The sequence below is a fragment of the Suricata suricatta genome, chromosome 6 (genome assembly GCF_006229205.1).
Source record: "Suricata suricatta isolate VVHF042 chromosome 6, meerkat_22Aug2017_6uvM2_HiC, whole genome shotgun sequence".
Taxonomy (NCBI): Eukaryota; Metazoa; Chordata; class Mammalia; order Carnivora; family Herpestidae; genus Suricata; species Suricata suricatta.
Genome location: NC_043705.1, coordinates 14,118,176 through 14,130,687, shown reverse-complemented (window position 1 = coordinate 14,130,687; position 12,512 = coordinate 14,118,176). Strand labels below are relative to the sequence as shown.

The 12,512-nt window shown below is 51.3% G+C and overlaps 1 protein-coding gene across 3 annotated transcripts in view; it reads left to right on the top strand.

Annotated features, from left to right (window-relative positions):
* Positions 1-4,312: 4,312 nt before the first annotated feature.
* Positions 4,313-12,512, top strand: part of FLT4 (fms related tyrosine kinase 4) — a 41,796-nt gene continuing 33,596 nt past the window's right edge. For all 3 annotated transcript variants that reach the window (XM_029941952.1, XM_029941951.1, XM_029941950.1), the window contains exon 1: positions 4,313-4,414. In XM_029941952.1, coding sequence (XP_029797812.1) covers positions 4,348-4,414 — 67 coding nt within the window. In that variant the 5' untranslated portion in view covers positions 4,313-4,347. The remainder of the gene's footprint in view (positions 4,415-12,512) is intronic.

Here is a 12,512-nt window from a genome sequence, read left to right as displayed (position 1 = left end):
ATGTGGAGAAATCGGAATCTGTGTGTACTGTTGATAGGAGACTAAAATGATGTAGCAGTTGTAAAAGAGTATGAAATTTCCTTTAAAAAAATTTAAAATAGAGTTATCATATGATCCAGTGATTCCTTTAGGTGTGTACCCAAAGCAATGTACCTAAATCAGGGACTCAAAAAGGTATTTTTACACTCATGTTCATAACAGCATCATTCACAATAACCAGAACCACCCAATGTGCATCGACAGATGAATAGATAAGCAAAATGTTGTATATACATACAATGGAATGATATTCAGCCTTAGGAAGGAAGGAGATTCTGACACATGCTACAAACAACATAGATGAGCATTGAGAAAATTATGCTGAGTGAAATAAGTCAGTTGTTAAAGGGAAAATATTGTATGATTTCAATTATAAGAAGTACCTAGAGTCATCAAATTTATACAGACAGAAAATACAATAGTGGTTTCCAGACGTTGAGCGAAGGCTGAGAGGGGAGTTAGTGTTTAAAGGGTATAGAGGCTGAGTTTTGCCCATCTCCAGATGGACAGTGGAGATGATGGTACAACCATGTGAGTGTTGTCACTGGACCTAAAAATAGTTAAGATAGTATAGTTTCTGTTATGTGCATCTGACTCCAATTTTTTTTTAAATAAAAAGGCTAAAACATAACAGAGTCTCAGAAAACTATGGGACAATATCAAGTGATCTGATATTCTTGTAACTGGAGTCCCAGAAGAAGAGAAAAGAAATAAAGCCTTTTAAGGCTTACAAAACTTAAGAGAATTCATCACTAGCAGACTCACACTAAAAGATGTGTTAAAGGAAGTCCTTCGGGCACCAAGAAAATGATACCTAATGTTGATAGGAGATCAGAAATGATAAATATTCAGTACTTTTTCGTATTATTTATATGTCTTTAAAAGATAAATGACTGGTTAGACAAAGGAATGATCAATATTGTGGGGCTTATGCTAGGAACGAGTAGAAGAATATGACAACAATTACATCAAAGCTGAGAGGGGAGAACGGAGGCAAATGATTGCAAGGTTTTTATAGTATATGTGAAGCCGTATGTTATCACTTGGAGGTAGGCTATTATGAGTTAAAGATATATTCCATAAACCCTAAAGCAACCTCTACAGTCAGAAAACAAAGAGTTTTAAGAAGCAAACAATGGAGATACAATGAAACCACAAAAGTACTCAATCCAAAAAAGAGAAAGACAAAACAAGGAACAAAAGACAGATGTGATTGATAGGAAACCAAAGTGTGTTATCAAGATGACAAATTTAAACCTGGCCATATCAGTAATCACTTTGAATGTAAGAGGACTAACCACCGTGGGGGCATCTGGGCGGCACCATCAGTTGAGTCTCTGACTTTTGATTTCAGCTCAGGTCATGATCTCATGGTCTGGGAGATAGAGCCTCGTACTGGGTTCTGCATTGACAATGCAGAGTCTACTTGGGATTCTCTCTCTTTATCTCTCTTTCTCTCTCTCTTTCAAAATAAATAAATGTAAAAAAAATGTGAAGACAAAACAATTAAAATTTGTAAATGATAGGGGAACTTGGGTGGCTGTAGGTTAAGCATAGGACTTCAGCTCATGTCATGATCTCAAGGTTTGGGAGTTTGAGCCTTTCATCTGACTCTGTGCTGACATCTCAGAGCCTGGTGCCCCTACCCTGCTCACTCTCTGTCTTGCTCTCTTTCTCTTAAAAATAAATAAACATTAAAAAATGTTTTAACTTTTTAAAAAAACGTGTAGATGATAAAAAAAAAAAAAGCAAATATCTTCATGCCAGAGAGAGATTTCTTTAAAAGGATACAAAGAGCACAACTATCAGGAAAACAAATCATAAAACTTATACATTAAATTTAAGATCTTTTGTCTCACATCTTCCCCACTCACCCCCCCCACAGATATCAATAAGAGGATGAAAAAGTAAGGTACTGAATGGGAGAGAGGATTGCAGTAGCTCATCGTGCCCAAATGTACTTTCCAAAGATGGCCTCAACAGTATCTCCCTGCCCAAATTCTCTTTGTCAGTGTAACCTTGCCTCTCCCTATCTAAAAGCTGGATAGTATGTCCCTGGGAGGCTGTAATTATGACTTTGAGACCATATAGCGTCCAGCTTGTTCTCTTGGGGTACTTACTCTGGTGAAGCCATCTCTCCTATCCTAAGGCTGCCATGCTGGAAAGGCCATGGGTTAGTACGCTAGTTGACAGCCCGGGCTGAGTTCCCAGAAAACAGCCAGCATCATCTGCCAGCTGTCCAACCCAGTCAAGCCTTTGGATAGCTGACAGCAACTTCATGGGAGACTCCAGGTAAGAATTACCCAGCTAACTCTTTCTCAGATTTCTGACTCTCAAAAGCATAAGCAAAACAAAATGGTTGCCGTTTTATGTCATTACACTTTAGAGTAATCTGTTGCACAGCAATAATATCCAAAAGGGCTTATATCCAGAATATATAAAGAACCTCTACAAATCAATAAGAGAAAGACAATGGGCAGTGGTAAAGAGCAAACGACTTAAAATTCAAATGACCAATTATAAAAATGTGTTCACCCCTCAACAGTAATAAGGGAAAAGCTAATGAACACCATAATGAGATGTCCTTATAAGCCAACCAGAATGGCTCAATTTTAAAAAGTCAAAACTGACAATACTGTGTCAGTAAAGATACAAAATATGGGAACTAGTTACACTGCTGTGGAGTGCAAAATAGTACAAATAACAACAACAACAAAATAGCTGTTAGCGTCCAGCAAAGTTAAAGATATACACTCTCTGACCTGGCAGTTTCACTCCTAGCCCCATGCTTCGAGAACAGGATGCATGTACACTAAGAAACATATACAAGCATGTTCCCAGCAGCATAAATTGAAAACTGGTAACAACTCAAACTTCCATCAACAGTAAAAGGACAAATTCAATGTGGTTATCATACAGCTATGAAAATGAGTGAAGCTTAGGTCATCATAGTGGTATAAATGTATCTCACAAAAAATGCTGAGAAAAGATTATATATGGGAAGAATCCATTTAAATACAGTTAAAAAAAAACCAAAACACATATTTGGGTAATAAAAAGATAAAAAGAAGCAGGGAAATGATAAGGTCAGGATTGGTGGGTCACAGAAGATTGGTGGGAGGGGTTCCTGATGGGAAAGGGTGGGGACTTCTGGAATGCTCCTGCCATTCTATATACCCTGATCTGGGTGGTGTAGATACAGATTTTAAATTTACACTTATAATACACTAATATATACTTTTCATATGTGTGCTATGTTTTACAATACGTTTTTATTTTCAAACTAAAATATTGGGATAAAATCAATATATAGTTGAGAAAAAGTCTAACTTCATTTATTTGTTGCCTGGTTCCTCCAACATTATTTTTTAAATCATCTGAATGATCACAACTGTCTAACATTTAATTCTTACTCTCAGCTGAGAGTTGGTAATGGTTGTTATCAACAATCTGGTCTTGGTTTGCGGCCAGGATGAATGGACTTTGGCGTGGGAGGGGGGGCGCTGAAGTGTGAATAAAATCGGGGCAGGGAGGCTGCGATAGTCATCATCATGGGATTTATTTTTAAATAGGAAAATTCTAGAGACAGAACTGAAAAGAGAAAGGAAGTCTGTGAGAGGGTTGCCAAGTCAGAGAGTAAAGTGTCACCTGATACAAGGACTTATGAATGAGCTCAGAGTAAAACTATTTGGGGGATATCTAAAGAAGAGGCGGTGCCTGCAGGGCGGAGGTCTGCAGCACTGGATGCCTGGCCCAAGGGTACAGCCTCCATCCACACCACGTAGATGGTAAGATAAAGCTTACCGAATGTGCTCAAAGATTTGACAAACTGTATTCATTGCTTTTTATTTTTCTTACTTTAAACACTACATTTACTGATTAAAGGAAATTACAGAAAAACATTACACCCCATTACATTTTTTCTAACCTTGACCGCAGCAGAGTTCATTCCTTTTTTAGCGTGCAGTGAAGGACCGGTGCATTACCTTTATTCTCTGTCCACCCAGAGGCGTACCGTAGGGCTGTACGGTGGCCACGTACTTGGAAGGGGACACTAACCAGCCTCCAAGCCGCCGAGCAACACGCGAACCCACGGATCTAGCGGGCAAGCTCCACCCGGCTAGGGGGCGGGACTGATAGGTGCGAGGGACGGTCCGACGGGTCTGGCCCCGCCCCCCGGGGGGATCTCGCCCGGACCCCGCCCCGCCCGCAGCCTGGCTGCAGCCCCGCCCGCGCTCTGGCAGCGCGCTCACACCCCGAGCCCGAAGCGGCGGCCGCGCAAGTCGGACTCCGCCGCAGCGGCCGGAGATGCAGTGGGGAGCCGCGCTGTGCCTGCGCCTGTGCCTCTGCCTCGGACTGCTCGACGGCGAGCGCGGTGAGCCCGCCGCCCGCCCGAGGGCGCGGCTGGCTGCGGAGGGGGATACCTCCCCGGGGCGAGGAGGGACGGCTGGGGCACTAGATCCCCGGGAGCCTGGGGCAGAGGGGACACTGGGCTGGGAGCCCGGGGATACGTTCGCCGGATGGAGCGCGGCAGATCGGGCCTGGGCTAGCCGGGATCAAGGAAGGGCGGGCGGAGACTGCGGCCGGGTCAGAGACCGGGCACCGTCTGCACCACAGCGCTGGGACTGTGCTCGGGGTCCTCGACCACCCTCCACGGTCTGTGTCTCAGCTCCCTTGGAGCCCCACCGCACCGCATCCTCAGATAGGATCCTTCGCTTGCTTACTAGCTCCCCGGCGGAGTCCCGGCGCCGCACTGTTCTGCCCTCCGACCCTCACGCAACGGGGACCGGCCCCGGGCTCCAAGGCGGCAATCCCCGCCGGGCCGCAGACCCGGGTGCGCACTTCCCGACGCCTCCCAGCTGCGCTCGAGGCGGGTCCCCCAGAGGGCGCTCCGGGCAGGTGTCCACCTTCCCTGGGCCAGAGACTGCAGGGGCAGCGGTTCGGGGACTGCCAGAGACAGGCTGTCGGGAGGATTGGGCGCAGGTGCACGTGGGAACTTGAGGGGAATCTTGAGTTGGCAATTCAGGAGTGATCAGCGTGGCGAGCGGCAGAATGCCAGCGCTCCCTGTATTTAATGGGGCAGGAGCCTCGAAGGCCGAACTCAAAGAGCCTGGACTATAAAAGCAACAGCAGCCACGGAAGGAGCAGCACTCCTTAAGTGCAGGAGAGATAGGGTCCGGTCTGTGACAAGAATATGACCAGAAGTTGCCCCTGTGTGTTTGGAGAAAGGGGAGTGTGGGAGATGAGGGAGGGGACAGAAGGGTATGTTTGGATCGAGATGTCAGGGATGACCCCTCAGGGGTTTAGTGATGATGTGCTAGAAGTCCACGCATTATCTAGTGACCCAGGGAATCATAGGGTGGAAGGAGGGTTAAGGGTCCCCAGTGGTTGGGGAAAAAAGTGCTGGAAGGGCCGGAGAGGAAGATGGGGTCTTGCTATTTTTGAACACTGCCAATATTGAATACTGGCTTTACATGTTTTAACTCTTTTAATCTCACAATGAAGTGTTAGACCTATTTTATGGATGAGGGAGCATAGAATAAAGACATGTGTAACTTCTTCAAGGTTCCCAGAGGCCAGCAGTAAGGGAAATGGTCAGTAAGGGATCTGGATCTGTAGAATAACAAAGCTCTGTTCTCTATGACTTCACCAGGTGAAGGGCGAGGACAGGGGAGATGAAGGAGGCATAGATGAATCTAGAGGCAGGTTGGAGGAGGACATCTGGCCTGCCCCTTAGTCCTTCCTTGCTCTCCTGCATCCAGCTGAGGTCCAGGCTCCTACATATATTCGGTGTGTGTGTTGAATGACTGAATGAATATGGAGAGAAGTGAAGGGGGCCAGGCTGAGAATGAGAGACCCCACCTTGAGGTCCAGTAGGCAGTTGGGTGTAGTGACTGAGGCTCAACCGAGAGGCTGGGCTGGGGAGCTGGAGAGGGAGCACAGTGAAGGTTCCAGGATGGGATTCCCCCACTCCAGTGAGGAAGCCAGACAGGAAGAGGCTTCCAGGGAGACAGGGAACATAGTGCAAGGTGTAAGAACCAGAAGCGCCTGGTATTGGGTGCCCAGGAGGTGAAGGAGGAAAGACAGATGAGGCTAGTCCTATGGGGAGGTCGGGTAGTTCTTACCAAAGTTCAGGCAGTGAAGAAGAGAGAAGATGTTAGCTGAAGGGGTCCTTGGAGCAGGATAGCCCAGGCTGGATCAGGGCATGGCTGAGTAGGAAATGAGTCCTGCATTTGCCCTGAGGAGCTCCCAGCCCGATGGGTGATGCTGGAGCAGACACACAGAGACTTAAGCGGAGCCAAGTGTCAGGGCAGCCAGAGTGGGTGGCCAGGCGCTGGTAGGTGAGAATCCTGGGAACCCTGAAGCCGAACCCTCAACAGTGTGCTGTTAGAACTATATTTTTGTCCCAGCTCTGCCCCTAAATTCCTAGTTTTGTGGCCTGCGCCTCTCCTTGCACCTGTTTCCCCATGCATTGCAGTGCAGTGGGCAAGCACTTGAGGGGCTGTACTTGGACCCGACTTTATGGCTTGGGGTCCCAGTCCAGTTCCAAAAAGCTTTGCCTTGGAGGTGTCTGTGGAGAGGACAGGTAGCAGAAGATGGGCCCAAGAGGGAGCAGAGCCCCTCTAGAGAGGCTGGCTCTTTGTGCCATGGACAGTAGGCAATCAGCTCAAGGACAGGTAGTGGAAGCAAGTGACTCCTGAGAAGCTGGGCTGCCCTGGCCTAAGGACAGTGTCCCTGCCAGCCAATCAACTCTCTGCTGTCCCTGTCTGCTCATCCCTGAGCCAGACCCAGGTGTGGACAGAGGTGTAGGGGTATGACGGGGTATGCACGTCAGTGCAGGGAGGAGGTAGGGGCTGGGCCACTGGCCCTGGCTCAGTCACTGTGGCTGAAGGGCCCGCTTCCTCCACAGAGCACAGTGCCTACCCCACGCTGAGAATGAGGCATAACAAGAGGATTATCTGGCCAGCTCCCCCACCCTGCCCCAGGCAGTGGGACCCCAACCCAAGGAAGGAGACTGCGGTTCTGTGCAAATCTGAGCTAGGGTGCTGGCTCAGGGAGGATTTGGACCAGCTCCATCCTACAGGGGTTTCCTCAGTGCCAGGCTGGCAGGGACAGAGGCATAGTATCTGTATTGTAGGGATGCAGGTGCTCAGTGACCCCCATTGGGTCCAGCTGGGAGCTGTGGGCTGCACAAGAAGGTGGCATCGTTTCTAGCTCGGGGCTTCTTGGAGGGATCTGCAGACTCCAGGGAAGGGAATTCCAAGTAGGGCAAAGAACCCCTGAAAGGTTCAGAGGTGGGAAAGTGCAGATGGTATATGGGGACTCAGGGATAGTCAGATGACGCTAGTCTTAGGAGGGGTAGAGGGTGGAATGGGGGAGGTGAGGCTGTTGGAGGTGGCAGGAGCCAGCAGCACACTTGGAAAGGGGATGTTCTGGACAGGGAGCCACCTGGTCAGGTCCCCTGAAAGGATTGCCAGAGGGGCAAAACAAGATGGGAGCCCACGGCAAGGATGATACACCAGGGGAGGAGGCAGCAAGGGATGGTGGGGTGAGAAGGATGTGTGCCAGTCTCTGGCTTACGCCCAGATGGAGGAGGGGCACATGTGGGGACAGAGGACGTGCTGCCCTGGGAGGGAGGTCCTCCAGGTGGAGGTGGCCAGCGGGACTTCCTGGGAGACCCCATTCATGCAACTGAGCCAGATAAAGAAGGAGGAAATTTGGGAGTGCTTGAGAGTAATAGGGCAAAAGGGAATCCGAGAACCCATGGAAATTAAGTGGGAAGTTCTTCTCTGCGTCTAGCTTATACTCCTCCTGCTGTTATTTGGATGTTTTCCTCCATATGGCATATTTCAACCCCTCTAGAGCCTGGCCTGGCCCCCACTGCTCTCTGAGATGCCTCTCAGAGAGGAAAAGAGGCAGAGGGAGGGGTCCGGAGAGCCCCTCACACTCCCCGCACTGACTTCTGAGCCAGAGGCGGACGACATGTCCAGCTGGAGCCAGGGATTCCTGAGTTTCGATCCTTTTCAGACACTGGCTTCCTCTGGGATCTCAGTTTTCCGGTCACACCGAAGGGAGAAGTCTGGGAGCAGGAAGGTGCGGGCACTCAGTGCTGGCAGTGGCTGGGCCTGGGTGGGGCGGCAGCAGTCACGCCCTGGCCGCGTCCCCCTTTGCCTCAGGCCACCTCCACCCCTCCCCCAGGCCAGGCCAGGGTGGGGGTAGCCCCACCAGCAAGCACTGGTCAGGGTGGTGAGTGGGGGAGCCCCGCCACGTGGCCAGCGAGGTCAGCAGAGGTTCATGGGAAAGGACTTGTCGGCCACAGGAGAGGACATCCTGCCTGCGTTTCCCTCTTCCTGCGGCAGAAGCCCACAGCCCCGATTTAGCAGCGCTGGGGGGCCACCTCTGAGGCAGCTGGGCTGTCCGATAACACTGCCCGTCCTGCCGCCGGGGAGCAGAGCCCTGACCCCAGGCAGGCCAGGGCAGCCGCCTGGCAGAGCTGCCCTGCATCTGGAGCTCAGCATCTGCCAGCGTGCCCCTCCCCCCACGTCGCCCTCAGGGGGACTCAGGCAGCCCATGCTCCCACCTCAGCCCCAACACCCTCCCTGAAATCGCCTCCATGCTGCCCCAGTGGGACCTCTGGAAAACAGATCTGATCTGACTTTTCAGCCACACCCTCAGTGATAAGCACCAACTTCTTGACCCTTCCCACTGGGGTCCCAGAGGCATCCCTAACCCCATGTCTGCCTACCCACACCCACCACACACCCCAGCTCCCAGCACATGACCTTTCTTTCCCCCACTCTAGATACACCTTGTCTTCCCCCCCCCCCCCGGGCCTTTGGGAGGCTGCCAGAAGCTCCAGGCTGGTTGGGGGAAGATGGGGTTGTTCCAAGTAGGTGGGTGGGAGGCGGCTTCATTCCCACTCGCTGTGAGCCTCGGAGGCACAGAATGCAGGCTTTCAGGCTGTTCCAGCAGAGAGCACTTTTCCTCACCCAAACTAAAGCCCCATTCTCAAAGCCACCCTAAATTCTACCGAATGGAGATCCCTCTGTATTAAGCAGCACGCAGGCCTGCACGCACACACATGCACATTTGCAGCATCCAGCATCCAGCAGCAGGCCTCACCTCAGTATAAAATGGTAAATCAAATTGCTTTGCCCTAGAGTGCGTGAAGATTTTAGCTTTGTGTCATAGGCTTATTGTGCCCATTTTGGAGAGGAGGAAATTAAGGCCAGAGGGGTGAATTGGCTCACAAGGTGTTAGAGTGTCAGGTGCCAGAGTATCTGGTCTTGGATGGCATGAGGCAAGCAGTTGTCCACATTCCCCAAGGAAGAAGGGTCCTGAGGGGGGGCCCTTGGGGGTCCTAAATTTCTGACTGCCTTTTGGACATTTTTACCTTGATTGTCCCAGAGACCTTTCAAAAGCAGCATGCCCCACAGACACGTTCCCTTTCCCCCAAGTCTGCCCCTGGCCAACGTGCCTTCCTCAAGGCAGGACATCTCCATGTTCATCTCTCACCTCCACACCTGCCCACACACTGTGTGCTGTCCCTTTGCCCCCTAGATCTTCAGGAGAATGGGGGGCAATCTCAGGACAAGTCTCATACTAGAGATGCCACCATTAAAGGCGAGCATAAGCTCCTTCATCCTTGCATGAAGCAACTGTCAAATGCAATGAGCCGACCACTGCATGGAGCTGCAGAAACAGGCACCGGGTCCCAGTGAGGGGGGAGGGGCCTCAACACGCACCTTTGGGGGGGGCACGGGTCATCTGTAAGGCCAAGCAAAGAGCTCAGCTTCTGCTCTCAAGCAGCAGAATGGTTTTAGGCAGGACAGCGACTTGTGTTCTAGAAATCTAACCACTGGGTAAGATGTGGACCAGTGGGAAGACACTGGCATGGCGGGGATGTACCCTGAGGCTGGCCAGACAGCAGAGGACTGCAGGAGGGCAGTCCTGGGATCTGGCTATCTGGGCAGGAGGCATCCACTGCTAGAGGTCTGCATGCTAGATATGCAAAGCCCTCGGCCAGGGGGGCAGGGAGAGAGGAGGGACAGGCCCGGAGGCCCCAGCTACCCTGCCTTTAGTGCTGCCTCTGAGAATGGACAAACTTCATGCCCAAGGGCTGTGGGGGATGTGCAGAGTCAGGAATGCCTGACAGGTGATCATCCCCAGGATGGCAAACCTAGTGGGAGAGCAGTGCTTCCAGGGCTGAAGGAAGGAAGATGGTTGGATCAGCTGAAGGCCTTTACATTCCATAAACCACAGAAATGCAAATACTGCGGTCCTGTATAGAGTGAGTGGTAGCTTCCCATAATCCTGTCCCCCAGAGCTCATCTCTGAGCAGCAAGTTAACCTCTGTGGCTTAGTTTACTCACATGCAAAATACCATGAATAGTATCCACCTCAGGGGGGCCCTAGGGGGTGTGTGGTGTGCACGAGTGCATAGCCCTGGGCAGGCACACAGAAAAGTGCTAAATCTGTGTTTGCTACGATTATCCTAAATAGGAAGTATGGGGTAAGGAAAATTTGGGGGTCAAAGCATGTGAGCATTCTTTTATTACGGCGAGTGCTTGTGTGCCCACATCCTTGCCAACGCTGGAAATTCTCTGTCCTTTAAACACTTGCTAATCTTGTGGGGTGGACAGTTGTGTGCCCTGTGGCTCCAGCTGTCCTGCCCAGTGGTAAGTGTGGTCTGGTTGGAGGGCTGGGGATGCCCTGCCAGAAACATCTTCAAACAAGGCCCCCTGCCTGGACCCAGGGCTGGAGCTCAAGAGAGCTGCTGGAGAGGGTCGGGGAGCTCAAAGGTGGGCTCAGAGCCCTGGAGCTGTGCCATCACCAGGAGAAGGAAACACCCTAGGGAGCAAGGCCAAAAGTCTGAGGCTGACCTGGGACCTGGGACCCTTTTCTGTGACTTCATTGCCCCACATCTGATCTGTCTAGGTGACAGCCCAAGGTCAGCCATACTCTGGCCTTGTACTTTCCCTCTGCCATGTGTGTTGTCCTGGAACAAACTCCTACTCAGTCTACAAAGCCCATTTCAGCTCACCCCCTCCTGCCAGCACAGCTTTCTCTAACCCCCCACCTGCCCACCATCACAGCTGTGACATGCAAAGCACTCAGCAGGCAGTGACAACCAAGGGTTCAATGTGCAGAACCCAGCAACAGTTTGTTCTTGCTATGGTTCTTAATGCGGTATTTTGTTGTGTGTGGTTCCCTGTAGTCTTGGGAACAATTCTCATTTCTCAAGTGGGAAAACGGGGGGCTTGGAAAGAGGAAAGGACTTACCCAAGGCCATACAGACAAAGAGCGGCATTGTGGGGCACACAACCAGGCTCAAGGGGCTCCAAACACATTCTGGGAACAGCCCCTCATCCCAGCCATCTCAGCCCTGTAGGGTCAGAAAATTGTGGCCTTTTGACCCTACCCTTGACCTCTGGAGGCACAGAGGTTACCAGCTAGGTGTGGGGGGCCTCTAATATTGAACACTTCCGTGCCTCTCCACCAAGAGTGAAGGAGAGAGACCTGGAGCAGGTCTCCCCAAATCTACCCAGCCCTGCGGCAGATGCATAGAGACCCCAAACCCGGCTGTCTCCCATGTTTCTCCTTCAGTTTGCCTCCAGTCTGCAACCATGGGCCTGGCCCTTGGCTGCCTCTGTCCTCTTGGGCACAGATGCTCAGGAGAGTGTGTATCAGACTGGCATGACTGCCACATAGTCTCCATCACCCACAGAGTGACCATGACATGTCTGTAGGAAGAAATTATCAAATGCAGTAACCACTGCCACTGCATTCTGGCAGTGTGTGGGGGCACCCCTGAGCTCACAGACAATCCTGACATCATCCCCAGGTTGGCCATGCTGGACTTGAGGACAGAGCCATGACGCCCAGGAGCTGCCTGGTGATACGAACCCTCCCCATGTGGTGGGTCAGAGCCAGGATAGAGACAATGTGCTCAGCCCTGTGTCTTGGGTCAGAAGCAGCAATTCTCCAGGCACAGAAAAGGGAAGGACAAAGTGCACAACCTGAGGCCGGCAGCGGGGGTAGGCAAGGACCTGATGGATGCTGGCTGTGGCAGGAGCAAAGGGAGGTGAAGTTGGCCAGGAGGGCGGGGCTGTTGGGATAGGCATCACCCTGGAGGCCAGGCCAAGGGCATACATAGCTCCAGATGACCATGAGCATTCAGTGAAGGTGTCCTCAGGTCACGACCTCTGGGATGAGGGACAGATTAGAGGCCAGAAAGGAGGCTACTGGGGAGCAGGGAGTGGTGGGAGAAAAGGAGACTGAGAGATGTGACCTGGACTTGGCCAGACCTGGGGTCCTACACAGCTGTCACCCTGCTGCTGCTATGGGACCAGGAGACTCAGTTTCCTCATTGGCGACTAGTCTTGTGATTCTTTCCTTCCTCCCAGGCTGTGTGAAAATCAAATGAGGCAGTGACTGCAAGGTCATGGTCAGTGCTTAATGCACAGGACTTC